Source organism: Lonchura striata, chromosome 9 (genome assembly GCF_046129695.1).
Source record: "Lonchura striata isolate bLonStr1 chromosome 9, bLonStr1.mat, whole genome shotgun sequence".
In the NCBI taxonomy this organism is placed as follows: Eukaryota; Metazoa; Chordata; class Aves; order Passeriformes; family Estrildidae; genus Lonchura; species Lonchura striata.
In genome coordinates, this window is record NC_134611.1 from 11422643 (window position 1) to 11438394 (window position 15752).

A 15752-nucleotide genomic window follows, 5' to 3' on the forward strand; every position below is an offset into this window, starting at 1 on the left:
CTCACTGTAGCACCAAAACACTTTATATTCCTTCATGTATTTCCTCTCAAAACACCATGGAGAATTTATAATTATTTTTACAAGTGCAGTTTTGACCTAGGCTAGATAAGAGACAATGACAGGACAGTCTCATGGTGTCACCTGTCCCACTCCTGCATTGTGACAACTCAGGGCTTTGCATTCAACTGTAAAACTTTCCATTAGTTGTGGTAAAGGGAGTGTTTGGCTAATGGACAAGTCCCTGCCTCTGACTTCTGATGACATTTGTACCTGCTAGCCAATGCAGCAGGAGAAAGCTGCTTGCAGACCATGTGTATGGGCGTGCAGGGAAAGTAAAAAGGGCCTCTCCTCCCACCAACCCAAAATAAATGCATCCTTATGAATGCAAAAAGTCATTTTCAAGCTGAACAATTTGTAGATGGAGCAAGACTGTGCAGGAATACAATTAATATTCTGGTTATGTATGGGAGTGAGAAATATCTAAGTGTGTCAGAGCTTGTTAGCAAACATTATAAAAGGGAGCCAGCAGCCGTGCTCTGGTGCTGGGAAGTTAAATTTGCTTGTTAGGGTTCAGGCAGCAGTTTGCCAGTCCTGTGCTGCTTCTCTGTGAGCCAGCACATGCCTTCTTGGCAGTCTGGGGTCAGGTCAAACCCTTCCTCCAGGATATCCAAGAGGAAAAGGCCTTTGTGATGATGGAGTTGGATGATTTCTGGCTGAGTTCTGGCATGGCTATAAGGATGTCTTGGGTGGAAGTAGTTTGGTACCCTGTAACGTAGCAAAGGAATAATTTAATACTATTCAGGAGAGTAAAAGAAATACCAGGTACAGTGATAACCCAAACCACCACAGCAGGTTCTCAGGCACAGCTGAATGCAGCAGTATCAGGATATAAAGCCAATAAAAATGGCTGAATTAAAGTATAACTGAAACCCACCCAAAACCCATTCATGATCCAGTAATACCTTACAATTTTCTAGTAATCTTTGACAAAGTTAGATGTTTCTAATATTCTGTCCACTCACAGTGCCAGTTTTTGTCAGATTTGGAGAAGCCTCAAGTACAGTCAGCTTCAGCTCAAATCAGAGTTAGGTGCTGGACATGTAAAATGCTATGTAAACCCAAGTTGTCCTAAAAAAATCCTGTCCTTGGCCTCTCAGATAGAATGGTTCAAATTAGTGTCTGTCTCTTATGTAAGCCAATTTTTGTCCCAATTGCTCTTTTATGAATTGGGGACAATGTGGTCCCCTCTTGTACCAGTGCTGTTGGGAAAATTAGCCCATCAGTGCTTATAAAGCAGTTGTCTCCTGCAGTGCTGAGAACTTTAGAAAAGCCATGAAGAACTGAATAGCTCTGTCCTTGGAGCAGGCTCTGAGTAGTATGCAGTAAGCAGCAGCCTAGGGTTGTATATTGAACAATAAGGAAAAGCCAAAATATTGAATAGTCCACTCATTAATGAACAGTGAGGATCCTGTGCACAGAATAAAGTGAGAGCTGTGAAAAAGCACCCTGTGCTCCTGCAGCTAAAGGCTGTGTCACAACAATGACAAGCACAGGGCTGAAGGAAGGCTGTGTGGACCTGTGCAATGTCCTCGTTTTTAAGAGCTCAGTGTTGTGGCATTAAGATTGGCTCCTTTGACTGCAACTCTCTGTGTGTAATGGGTCTGGTAGTAAGAGCTGAACCATCTTCTGGGGTTGTTCCTATCAGGCTGGTCTACAGGGAACAGGATGTGTCTTTCCTCTTTCCTAGAAGTGAGTAGAATTCCAGATTTGTGTGCCAGGCAGGATAGGAGATGTGTAATATGGAGGAATACCATCCTGCAACAGCTGGAGTTTTCTCTAATAATTGTGAGATGTGTTGTGTGTCTGACTATTTGCACAGTCTGAGGAAGGCCAGAAGTGGCAACAAAAGCACAATTCAAGAGCAGTCATGTCTCCAGGAATGCTTATGTGTGTATCAGCTGGTTTTGTGAACCACTGTGATGATGAAACACTTATTTTCCACCCAACCTGCCCCTCTAGGAATGTAGACAGACCAAAAAAATACAATGGCTTAAAGAATGGTTGCTTGTCTGAAGGGAAAGATTTGTTGGGAAGCAGAACTAGGACATTTTGGGGAAGTGTCAAGTAGCTAGGGCAAGAGGGCCTAGAGGGGTTTGGCTTGTTGACAGTGTGGGAGTCCAGTAAACTAAGCACGTTAAAATTCTCTTCCTCAGTGGTTTGGAGCTTGTGATCCATGAGCAGGTGCCTTTTGAACAACATCAGAAAAGAAAGTTTATATAATGCTGCATTATAGGCTACATGTGTGAGAGTTCTGAAGGCTGTGTGCCTACAGTGGAAATATTTTGGGATCCAAAAGCTGGAAAAAAATAAAAAAACAAACCCTGTCTCCTGTGTCATTAAGTCAGTGATGTGTTTGGTTTTGAAAAGGCCAAACAATGAATCAGGCTTTAAAATGGAAGCACTGTAGGTGTTGCCAGCATCTTGTTGAAAACACCTGAGTGCCCAGGATTGGCGTGGCAGTGAGTCAGATCCAGCCGGGAGCAGGAGTCCGAGAAAGCCTTCCCGGGGCAGGACAGATGGGCCTGGCTCCTGCAGGGTCACTTGGAGAGATCCACACATGGGGACAGGCTCATCCTAGGGGAGAGCTTTACTGAACTGGCCTTGCATCCCAGGGCAGTGCTGGAAACCCTGCCCCACGGGAAATTGGGCTGGGCACAATGCAGGTGTGAAAATACAAAATGTAGAGTCCTGTGACAGCTGCAGGGGTGGGCTGCACTAGGGAGGGGATCTTGCCCTCTGCCACACCAGGCACACTCACAGGGTGGAGTTTTCCTTTCTGTAGGGTGGGATTTTATTTCCAGCGCGCTGCTTTGTGCCCAGGAATCTTTCTGGCATTACTGAGGAGCTGGGGTGTGTAAGGAGAGTTAATACAAGAATTGAGACATATCCTGAAGATCGCAGCGTGCCCACGTCAAGAGAGGATGTGTGTGTGCGCCTGTGACACCTATTACCAGCCCTGAGAAATGCATGTATTCATCAGAAGGAGAAAATATCCCTTTTTGTTTATTCTTATTTAACATTGTTTACACAGAAAATGGAGAAACGCATCTTTAACCGTCATGTACGATTTAAAATTATGTCAGTCGAGCCGGCAGGGCTCATTCTGCAAACATCTACTCCACCGTGTGGTCTCCGGGAGCTAACGCTGCTCCCGGCGCGGCCAGCCCGCTCTGCCCGGAGCGCACCGCAGTGGCTCTGCTGAACAGCCCTTGGGAAGGCTTCCAGAGCTCCGAATTCAAAATGCAGAAAGCTGGGGAGCACGAGAGAGTTTTCAGAGCAGGGGTTCTCTGTAGCTGGAGCGTTAGGATGTCTTGCTACCTAATTGCTTTAGAATATGTGGGCTTGAATGAGTCATTTTTAATGAATACTAGGCAAATACATAAATCACAAACCCCAAGCACCCAGACGGTGAAACACGCACTAATGAAGACCTGACTTGGCTGGCAGGTGTGGAGTTGATTGGTAAAACGCCATGAATATATCGGTTTTGAAGTGATATTTGTGAAAAGAAGCAAGTTTTCTGCGTGCTGCCCTTGTCTTTGCTCCCTGCTGCTGCACACCTGCTCGGTGCCATCCCTGCTGCAGCCCCATGGCAGTGCCCGCTGCCACTGCCTTTGAGGAGAGCAGCCAGAGGGACCAGCACCCTCTGTCTGTGCTCTCACTGCGGTGGGATGGGGGAAAACGGTGCTCCCCCTTCCCCACTGCCTTCCCAATCTCAAATCCTAGCCCTGTTTGTTGGTGGTGCCATTTGTGGCTCGGAGCTCCCCGGCTTTGTGCGCTGAGATTATCTGGAGATTCACCTGGTGCTGATCCAATGAACCGATGCAGCCTTACAGAGCTGAAGGGAAGGGTGCAGGGTTCTCTTTGTAATAAATCACACGGCGTGAAAAAGGATTTCCTTACCTCCTTTCCTCCATTATTCTCCATATCTCACCTTGTGGAAATGGGTCTGGTAGGAAGAGATTTAGACTCGCATGGCAGGAAAAACAAGCAGGGCAGGGAGAACTGAAGGTAAAGGAAGGCAAATTCCTGGAGGTTTCTATAACTTGGAGATTCCAGGAAGAAGAGACACAACCTGAAAGAATAGGAAGAAGCCCTGAAAAATAAACCCAGCATGGGCCTTGGTAAGTAAATCCTTCCTCAGGATGTTGTCACTAAGGCAGCTGCATAAGGAATCCTTAAAAGCAGTGCTGAGTTCAGTCCCAGAGACAAAGGGTTTCTGTCCAGAGAACTGCCCAGCAAGCTGGGTGCTGGTCTGAACATCTTTGGTTTTACTGAGTTGAGCTGGTAACCTCTTCAGATCTGGCTGCCTCCCAAGTAGGGAGGGATGAATACTGCAAAATGTTTCAGTTTCCAGTGCAATTTTGAAACTCATTTGCTTTGACTGAATTTGCACTGTGTTTATGTAAATTTATAAACACTGTAATAAATTTATCTACTTACAGAAAACAGAAATTTTAGAAAAAGGCTGGAAAACATTGGTGAAACACAAATTCTAATTCAAGAAGAATATTCACAGAACCTGATTTAAATGAACATTCAGTCACGAAGCAGAAGCACAGCATGTGGTCTGTATAGCTAGCAAACTATAGCAAGCATAATCCAAAATTCAAACAATGGTAATCAGCTTAAATGCTTTAAATTACATACATGTCATTTTTTGTGGCTGCAATGACTATGTGACCAAAACCTAGGTTTTTACAGTAGGAATGAAGACCAAAATCAGGTAATAGCTGCAGGTTGCTACTTTGCTTGTAGCTATCTATTCTAACTGGTTTTTTTTGCTAACCTGGGAGAGTCTGTGCCAGCACATCATTCTCATCAGGCTCTGTGGCATTGTGACCTGCCACATTCATAAGAGCATTCATGGGCATGATCATTAATGCTCTTGGGATGGGATATCCTCCAGTGCCCTTGTTCCAACCCTCAGTAATTCTGAAGCTGTTTTTGTCTTCCCTTGTACCTCTTGGAGCCTGTAATATTTCCTGATTTTTTATCTTCTGTGTCCCCCTTCTAAGATAATCCTTAAAGAGTCCTTTGATATAATTCAGGGGTTTTTTTCCCCCACCTTGTTAATTTTATATTGAGCACATTAGTTTATTTACAGCACAAAATAAATCTAATCTGTATAGGGCAGATTTGGAGGCACTTTCTAAATTAGGGGAACGCTTACAGCCATGTGAGAAACTGCAGTGAAGCAAATGACAACACTTGCACTCTGAGTAAAAGAGCTGGTCTCAAATATTGAGAGATTATGTATTCTTTTAGGACACGCTCATTTCCCACCATGGAGCTGCTGTTCCCAGAGCATATCTGTATTTCTACTTTGCCTACCCTGTGTTTGAAGCAGCAGGCAAACAGTGGAACCAGCAGCAAAGTGTTCCAGAAATTAACTGGTTTAAGACTGGGAGGATGAATTAAAAGGCAGTGCAGGATGCGATTTTTAAGTTATCCTGTTCATGCTCTTGCATTGGAGGCATTAGCCATGAGGGAGATCACATCAGCTGGGAGAAAGATAATAAAATGAATGCAGGATCTGTAATGGGCACGTGGGAGACTCTTGCCGTGTGTTTTGGTCATGTCCTGATATACATCAGCTTTGAGAGACAGTTCTACATCTAATAGAGTCAATAATCAAATCTGAAGTACCAAGGAACACAACTTGATGTTTCCTTAGAGAGGCCACAAGTTTGCAGCAGATGAATAAAGAGAGAATGTGGTAGATACAAATTTGTCTTTAGGCAAAAAGGAAAGAAAAAAGACTTGAAAACAGGAAGGGGGGAGAAAATATTACACTGTTTTCAGACTGGAAAGAAATAGTAATGCCTACATCAGAAAGTTAATTAATTGTTGTTACATTGATAAATATATGATATACCACATCAAAGACTAGCTAAATGATATTTGAAAATTAATTTGGATTCCTATTAAACAGAGCTCAAAGGAACTTCCCAAATGAATAACTTGTTTGCTAAGCATTGCTTCCTTCTGTTTATAAAGTCTTTTCAAGTAAAGACAACTATTTTCAACTGTCCTTGTTGTTTTAAATGAACTATGAGATTCATCACCAGACATTCCTGACACATCCAAATACTGCAAATTGCAATGCCATATTTAGGATTTTATAAAAATTTGGTATTGCTTACCTCTTTTCTCTATGGGGATGACTTAGATAAAGTTATCTAAAAAGTCCCAAACCTCAAATTTAATATTGACAGCATGCTCATTTTCTCTAGTGTTAAATATTATTCAAAGAAAATGCAAATGTGACACATTAACTATATATATATATATATAAAGTTCCGATTCTGAGCAGCTCTTAAGAAAGTTTTTTTACAGTAAGAATGTTGTTTTTTTGGTAACTGTGCCAAAATACAGTAAAACTCATGGCAGTTTCTGCTTTTATTAAATGAAAAACTCATTTCTCTCATTCTGCTCTTCTGCCAGTTTTATCCTGTGTAATTCCACCTATGTCTCTGGAAGTACTTCTGGTTTTTATTAATGTCTATGAGTTCAAAAGAAGATAGGATTTAGTAGAGCTGAGTGCAGAGAGTTTACATGCAGACAAACAGAAAAGAGAGAATTCTGACACAATATGCTGTGGAGTAAGATGGCAGCAACTTTCTGAGTTGTCTGTGGAATTGTAGCTGTTTAAAATGTCCAGGAAAAAAATCCATCTGGTTTCTATAGAAGCAGAGAAGTGGTCACCACGACAAGGAGATGGCTTCTGCACCCCAGCAAGCTGCCCATGGCAGCAGTGATGGAGCTGCAGAGCTGCACTTGGGTGTTTGAGCTCCCATCAGAGAGCTGATGCTTGGGTTGTGTCAGCCCAAGGAGCAAAGCAGCTCCTGCTTGCTCAGATATCCATAAGAATTTTTACAAAAGAATGTAACATTAACTTTTTATCCTCTGATTCATAGGAAAATATTTATTCATCAGGTTTGGAAATTAATTTCATCCTCTGGTTTCATCCCCTCACTTTTTTAAGCATTTCCCCTCTCTTAGTTTTATTTTCCTTTCTCTTTGCCAATTAAACCTATGGTTGGGGTCTTCAGATTCTCAGATTTTTTTTTTCAAAGGATAGCACTGCTGGAATGAATCTCTTGTTTGCATAGGTGTGTTTAAAAGATTAAGGCTGAACAGACATTCTTGTAATAGACATGGGATCAATGAAAGCTCTTCTTTTCTCGAGAAGCTTTAAGGCTTAGCAGCAAGGTTGATTTTTTTGTTTGTTTGTTTTAACTATAGAAGAAGTTGCATCTCTACTTGGGTTTCTATTATTTGTATGGTCTTCTGTAGAAGTCCTGAGCAAGAATTTACCCAACTCATCCCAAGCTTAGCTTTAGTTGAGAAAGTTCTCTTCCTGCATGTATCAGTAGCCAAAGATTTTCTAGGTGATCTCTGCAGCAGGCAAGGGACCTGATTTCCCCCTTCTCCTATTTGTGCCATGTCCAGCTTTCAGATTTCTTTTTCAAATTTAAAATTTAAAATTTTGGTGCTCACTCTATCAACAGCCTACTGAGTTTCAGTGTGGCCTCACAAAGAATTTGGATGCTACTCTGTGGGGCTGTGAGCAGCAGAATCCAAGTCAGGACAGTGTCCTGGCAGGGATCTGAGTCAGGGCAGGAATGAAAAGCCAAGGCGGCATCCATGCTCCAATGCCTACAGGATTTGATGGCTAATAAGCATTTTAACTTTTTGATTTGGTTGGTGTGGGCAGTTGCAGGAGGGGAAGAGACAGAGGCCTCGGGTTAGTGGAACAATGACATTCATGCTTTAAATCCCTTAAGCACAAACCTAATGGCCATTGATTACAAGGCTCTGAACAGCCCTGCTGAGTCAGAACCTGACTGAGGACAAGCTGAAGGTCCAGTTTGGTGGTGCAGTGTGTGAATCAGCCTGGGAGCTGCAGAACCTCAGCCAGAGCTCCAAAGAGAAGGGAACCTCCAAGGTCAGGCAAGGCTGTTCCAGGGCCAGCCTGCCAAAGTGGGGAAAGGCAAAGGATAAAGTGAGCACAGGCTGTGGAAGGGAAGAAGGCTGAATGGCCAGAGCTGCTCCAGTTGATATTCTGCTGGTTATTTCTGAAAGGTGCCATTGCTGCAGGCTTTCCTCAGGGGAACGTTTGCTTTGTTTCCCCCATGAGAACAACGTTTAACTGCTTCAGCCACAGAATAGAACCCTAATTCTGCAGCTGATCCGAGGAGGGGCCACAGCCCTGCTAAGCCTCTGTGTCTGTTTTCTGTGTGTGTGTGTGCAGGTGCTCGCTGATGGGGTTTGATCTGAACCGGCACTGGGCAAATCCCTCTCCGTGGGCTCATCCCACCCTGCACGGAGTGAAGGAGCTCATCATCGACATGTACAACAACCCGGTGAGTGGGGCCAGCAGCTGCTGAGCTCCCTTGTGCTGAGGGACCGAGCCCCACTGCGGGACATCAGGGCACAGGCAGCGCCAGAAGCGGAGAAAGCGCCTGAAATGACGTTCAGCTCAGCTTAACTATGAAATAATTCTGAAAGCAGGGCCTAAATTCTGTTGAGCTGCTCTCATGCTCTGAGCTGGATTCAAAACAGCAGGCCCCCCCAAAATGAATTAGGGAATGGCAGTGATGCTTAATCTGGGGCTCTGGCAGTGGTGGCTGAGTGGTGTGCAGTGCAGGAGGGGAGAATATTTGAAAATATTATATAAACACACGCACGCACGCACTCATGCTCACTCAGAGAAGCAGAGGTGTTCTTGAAGGTGAAATCTTAGCTAATCAGAGGAGATGGATTGAGGAGAATATGGAGAAGAGGAGTGGGAGGGAGGCAGACAGCTATTGAATGTTTGACATCAAAGCACAGAAGGATTATTGAACGTGGCACCTAAGAAAAACTGCTGGGGAAAAAATGGAGATGGGTAGGAAAAATCACTACCAAAAATAAGAGGAGATATTATAGATTATTATTTTTTTCATTATAGGATTCCTGGTATTTGTCTTTTTCTGCTTCTCACAATGGTGAGGTAATTTGAATCTTTAAGTCCCTGAAGTTTTGCTAATTTTTCCTTTTGTTTTTTCTTTCTTTCCTTTTTCTTTCTGTGAAAAAGGACCTAGCTTGCCTTGCTAATAAATAAAGAGCATTCTTACCTCTGGCTACATCATGTACAGGATAAGACCTCCTTTAATTTAACTCCTGGTTTTCCCAATACATCTTAATTGGACTTTTTATCTTCCAGTAATACCTGTACAGAGGAGTTTTTACGTAAAGGAAGATAGGTTTATAGATAAGATTGTTACATATGGACTGGAATCCAATTGCATGAAAAATATTTCCTTAGACCACTAATTGTTTGGCACAGAATTTGCCTTTCTATTCTGTTTCTGCAGCACCTTGCTCCTTGCATTGTGCCTCTGACCAAGGCTCCTAAACTCTATTAAAGTGATGATGATAATGGTGGAAAGGCACAGAAAGGAGCTTTGGGCCCAGCCTTGTCTTTCCTCTGTTTTCTATCCCAAAAAGCAAGAAAATTTTCCCTCCATACAATGGAGTGAGCATGCAGATTGCTGTAAGAAGAGGTTTCTTTCCAATAATGAAGAGGTCTTGAAACATTACAAGAAAGTTGGGTGTAGACAAGTGCTTGTAGCCAGTAAGGCAGCAAATCCTGGCACTATTAAAAGTCACTGTCAGTAAAGTAAAGCTATTCTTGGAGGTAGGGGGAAGTACTTTTCAGCTCCATCCCATTCTAAGGAATATTTGAAAATTCTGGTAGCTTCCAGCTGTCCTATGTGTGAAGAATGAATTCATTTGTTTTGGTGGCTAAAATGAAAAATCAAAAGAACTGTTTGGTGAGAGCTGATCTGAAATGGAAATATTTTTTTTTCCCTCCATCTTTCTGTCTCCCACTCTCCCCAGTGATCAGCGTGAGATGAACCAGTTCCAGTTCATTTCTTTCTGAGGGAAAGAAAAGGGAGCCTTTTAAACACAAGTATAATATTTCATTTTCAAGGTTATTTTTTTTTTTAAATACTCTATAGAATTTTTTTTTATTAAGGTACCAGCAAAGTTCAGGTCCCTCTTCAGAATTCCATTTCTTAGTGAATTAGCTACCAACCAAAAAAACCTTTTTGTCTGGCCTTGTCAACACCAGCCTTTCTGGCAGTTTCAGGGATGCTCAGCAATGCAATGTTTTATATGGGATTAGTGTTATTTTCAGGAAATGCCAGATTCTTAGACCCTCTGATCCCAGTAATATTGGTATGAAAAAGACATATCCAAACTGCTGGGGCAAAAGGGGGAGACAATCCAGCTGCCATGTCCATGCACCATCCTGCTTTAGCAATGACTGCTCTTATTAAGTTATGACAGAGTGCCAGAATAAAACCTGCTTAAAATCCCTTCAGGCAGCTAAAAATTTTAGGTGCTTTTCAGGGGTAGAGTGTTACTTTCAGATGACTAATACATGATAGATGGGTGGCTGCATGCACAGGTGACCTGCTGCAGGAGAGCTGGTGTCAGACTATGTCACATCAGGCATTTTGCATTTGAACACATCTGTCCTGCCACCCTCTCCTCATCTAAAGTCTCCCCACACTGGGGAAAATGAAATTAGATGCAAAACCCAATTCCCTGAGAAATTATGTAATAAAAAAATAACCTTCATCCCTCCCATTGCAGACAAGATCTGCTGTGAAGGGCTGTCCACAGGAGACTGTGTTGTTTAAAGAAAGAGAAAGTTTGGCTTCATGTTGCCATTGCAGAACAGCTCAGTGCAGGACTTTTAGATGTATTCATTCCCTTAAATCACTTAAGGAAAATTAGCTGCCATAAGACCATAAAACCATGTTTTAAATATTGCTGCATAGGAGGATTTTTCTTCTGCTCTGCAGTATGGGAGATAAGCTCTTTCCTTTGAAAAAAAGTTCATTCTGGAGCAGGGAGGATGAGTGACACAGAAATAAGTGAAGTGGGTATGAGGCACACACACACAATGCCACAGCTACAGTGATTCCAGCACTGAGTGTTCCAAGGCTGAGTGTTTGCTGTAGTTACTGTATAAAAATAATCCAAAGTACTTGTGGTTCACTGTTCTTCTGAGTTTTACAAAGTGTGCTTATTTTATTTTATTTTTAAAATGTTTCAGAGTCTGTAAGGACCATATTGCCCTCAGGAGGAAATGGATGGGTCAAGAAATGAGAGAACAATAGGAAACTTTTGATCTCCTTGCCACTGATTTTGACACAGTTACTCTGATGATCAATGTCTTTATGTTGACCTACATGGAGTGAGGGGATATTTTCAGCTGTTTCTAATGCTATCAGTGTTGCAGATAGTGAAGTGATAGTCTCCTCTAGATCATGTGCTGCTGGCTGGGGATATTTCTGTTCCCAAGCACCTTTGCCTACCCATACATGAGCAAGCAATGTCTACCCACCACTCCACCTGATGATAGCTGTTGATGGTTTCCGTGTCTGTGCTGGAGCAGGTAGCAGAATTATCTCAGAACATGAATGCATTGTTTAAACCAGCTCAGCTGGCTCCTGTTTGCAGTTTGTTAAAGCATGTTCATGTGAGCCATTCCAGCACCCTTTAAAAACAGATTTAGTGGGTGCACTCAGGCTGTATGATCAGTGTCAGCTGAGCCCCCTCGACATGAGCACTGTGATATGGTCTTTACTTACAGGTGCTGGTGTTATTCTCCCATCTAGACCTCTCCCTCACCGAGTTCTCCAAAGGAAAACTCCCACATAATAAGCAGCTACTCAGTGTTTTAACTTCAGTGTTCATTGTGCAGCCTTGTCCTGTGTTTGCTGTGTCCTATGCAGATCCTGCTCTGAAGACAGAACTGTTCATCTCCCTGCAGGCTCTGTTCTGCTCATTGCTGTACCCTGGGAGCATTGCAGATGTGTGGAGTTTGTGGGGGGGACCCTGTGAGAGACAAATGTTTCATCCCTGTGTGGATAGGAAACACTTATGATCACACCTACTCATTTGTGATAGATGGTTTAGGATGCCTGGAATCAGATTTGTTTCATGTCATTCAGCAGAGTGATACCTGCACTTGCATCTAACCAATGCTTGCAAAGAAGATTGGGATAGACTATTTCTGTAATTTGGCTCTCCTAGGACCTAGGAGACAAGGAATAGACTGTGACTGACCATTTGGGATTAATCTGTTTCAAGTAATTTGCTCCTCCCAAGTAAAAATGCAGACATGGGATTCAGGGCTCCCAGGCACTCTCACTGCAACACTGGACTTTGTGTTCTTTCTTCTGTGTTTCTTCTGTTCTTCCTGTTTTCCACCTCATGTTGAATTGAAGCTGGAGTCCTACAAGCAGATGATTCCTTTGCTAGATGCTGTTCACCTTGTGCCCTGAGTGAGCCAGAGACCCGTCCAAAAAACCCCACTTACCTGGGATGTGCTCCTTAACTAGAATCTCCTTTGTCATGCACACATATATTAAAATTTAAATTATTTCTGCAAAATCGAATTTTCTGTATCTGTTCCTGACTTTGGAGTGCTTGATGTTGCAGCCCTTACATACTTTTAATACTATTCTGGGTGAAAGTTTTCAATGTAAAATGAAAGCCCCAGCATGCTAAAATCTGAGTCATCTGCTGGGCTGGAACCTTTAGATCCACCACACAGACATCTGCCACAGGGGCTGATGAATTAGCTGATAGAGGATGGCAATCTGCTATTGCTGTGGACAGGAAAGAGGGAGGGAAGGAGCCTGTGGGCTTTTGGGGGTATCTGCTGACAAGAGCATTAGTAATAAGATAGGATGAGTAAACATAATACTGAAGGCATGGGGAGGGTTGCTATTTAAGGGTGAATGACACCTTTTATGTTTTTGAGGAGGTTTTCTTAAGATCCCATGTGCAGGCTCAGATTTGAACAAAATCATTATTTTCCAATCTTCCTGTCTCTGAGGAGGCCTACCTTTTGATCCAGGTAGGTTTGAGTGGGCAAGCAGCAAGAGTATAGGGGAATTAGCCTGGTAAGTCAGTGTAACTGGATTCTTCAGCAGATGACTGTGTTCCTCTTCAGAAGGAGAATGTATTTGCTTTCTTCCAAAGTTATTAAACATACAGTCCTCTGTGTTATCATCTCTCCCCAGGCCTTCTTTAGAGGCTGATAGGTGTCCTCATGGGGCTGGCTCCCCTCAGAGCATCCTGCACCTCCCTGCTGCAGGAAGACAGCAGAGAGAGCTGCTTTGGGGAAAAAGGCCTGATCTCTGAGTTCCAGCTTGTGACTGATAAGCCCTGATAACAGAAAGCAGGTGAGGGTGAAGGTTGAGTGCTGTGTGAAGCAGGTGAGCTCCCAGATGACACTCCCACGTTGTCTCCCTCCTCTGTAACTCATCAGAGCTGCCTGTCCTCTCCAGCCAGGTGGTTTCTCTAGGTTTCCCCACTGCCAAGGAGTACAAACCCTTTCCCCTGGCTGTGCTCACAGACTTCCTTTCCATTTCCTGTTTCTGCCATTCTGGTTCTGTGTTTTCATTGCTGTCAGAAGGTTCAGCAGGTGTTCTTACCATCCACACCACTCCCCAGCTCTTTCCAAGATGCAATTGGGTGTTGATGCTCGATGAAGTCCCTCCATCAGTGCCCATCTTTGTGCTGCTCTGTTTCAGACACATTTAAGCCACCCACTGAACAACTCTTGTTGTTGAACCTACATTCTTTCTAGGTCTCCAGTAACACCATTTAGAGTGTACTGTCAAGGAGGGGAGCTGTGACAGTGCAGGAGCAGTGCTGCTGTGGGACTGCTCCACATGCAGCACATCCAACCCCCCACTTTCCCCATTATCCTCAACTTCTGCAATGAAACAAATCAGGATTTTTGGTTTTCCTCTTATCCCTGTCATACTTTGAGAGAGGCATTCTATTTTTATGGAAAACTAAGTCACAAAACATAGATTTGGAATCCTGGAACTGATACTCTGCAGGTTGCAACTACCCCCAGTGGCAGCATTGTTTTAGTGACCTCATATCCCCTCTCCTTTGGGCAGTGCCACATTCTTCACCAGACAATTCCACATTTAGAAAATGCAGCTGGTCTCCAAAATGTGTGTGCTTTGCTGGAGAGTGACATAAATTTTATTTTTGTCAGTCCTGTAAAGTGTGTCAATCTTAGAGACTCTGCTTCCACTCCTCTACTGAAATGATGTTGTTAGTATTACCACCAGTGTGATACTGGATATTTGACAAGTAAAGTATAACAACAGATTTTGCAAGGTTTTCACATCAAAACTGTACATTTAGGCTTCTTATGCTATAAGCCCTCAAGTAGCATTTTCTAATCTAACATTTGAATGACTGCAAGCAATTGTTTTCTCTTCAAAAATTCTTCTTTTCCCTCATCATGTCCCCTGCTTCTGTTATAAACTAGAGCAGCAAACTGGAAAATATTTTACTAGAAAACGATAAGCTCATTCTCATTCTAGCTGAAGCCAGTTTGGATGTTAATAAATGTCTGGAAAGGCTTTAGGTTGGGATTTGGTGTTGCTCAGAACTCACTTGGAGCCAAACAGATCAGCTGAGGTCTGCATCATCTGGTGTGGGGAGCCATAGCAGATTAGCACAGGGTAATGAGCTCTGTAACATCACACACTACCTGGCTCCATTTTGCTGTTAGCAGAGCTCCTACACTTCTTTCCCCAGCTAAACATCTCAGTAGTAGTGAATAATCATTTTTAACTCAATATTGAATTTTAACAGCACACTAGGAAGCGATACTCAGAGAATCCCTCAGACATCCTGGGCTGTCATTTGTACCTGATGGTTTTTACTCCAGTATCAAAACAGCCATTGCCAAGCACCATCTTTTGCCAACAATTCTCAGGATAATACAGTATAAATTATTCTGGGTTCTTAGGCAGAAAGGCCAACATGCTGCCTCCTGTTTCTTCCTGAAGCTCAGTATGTGTTCAGCTGGGATAGCCCTGTGGCCCCTTGCTATGGCAATGCTCATGTTTGTGCCATTTTTTTAATGTTGCAGAAGTGCCCTGTACCACTTCTCTCATGCAGCTCCCTGTTGAATGAAGTGTAACTTTTCAGTATTTTGAAAATATCATTCTTATTTCAGTCCTTTGTTGAACAGTAGCAAGGACACCCTTTCTCTCAGTGCTGTAATTTAGCAATCTGATGAAGATCTTCCTCTTGGACCAGCATAATCAGAGTTACTAATGCTCTAGCTAACATTCTACTTCATATAGGCTGTCTAAAAGTATTCCCATTAAACTTTGCTCATTGTTAAATAAGGATAAATATGGTATCTGCTGACAGAAGCAAAGGTGGTATGCATGATCAGTTTGGTAGCTATGGCATTTTCTGATAAGCAATCTTATCTGTGAGAGTTCAGAACTCCTCGGTTCCTTTCATGCAATTTTAACAATTCTACTTCCTGGATAAACATTCTCTCTTGATCTAATAATTTGTGCTATGTTTATACCTGGTGAAGCAGCTTCTGATCTTAGCAACTTTCTTCCCACAGTCCTTTAAACACACACAGTATTCAAAGAAACTTGCAAACAGCAGAGCTGGTTTTACACTAGAACAGATTATTTGCAGGAGATGCTGAATCTTTGCCACTGCAGGGTTTTATTACAGGTATTTATTGGAAAAAGGTTTAGATAGAGTTAATTCCCTTTTGAGGCAGTTGAATACACTCAATAAACTCTACAGATTTCCTTCTCATCTCCAATCAATCTATGATT

General features: G+C 42.8%; 1 protein-coding gene across 2 annotated transcripts in view; it reads left to right on the forward strand.

Annotated features, from left to right (window-relative positions):
- LOC110469882 (BEN domain-containing protein 5) overlaps positions 1 to 15752 on the forward strand; it is an 876525-nt gene that overhangs the window by 723369 nt on the left and 137404 nt on the right. For both annotated transcript variants that reach the window (XM_077785357.1, XM_021529103.3), the window contains exon 9: positions 8318 to 8429. In XM_077785357.1, coding sequence (XP_077641483.1) covers positions 8318 to 8429 — 112 coding nt within the window. The remainder of the gene's footprint in view (positions 1 to 8317; positions 8430 to 15752) is intronic.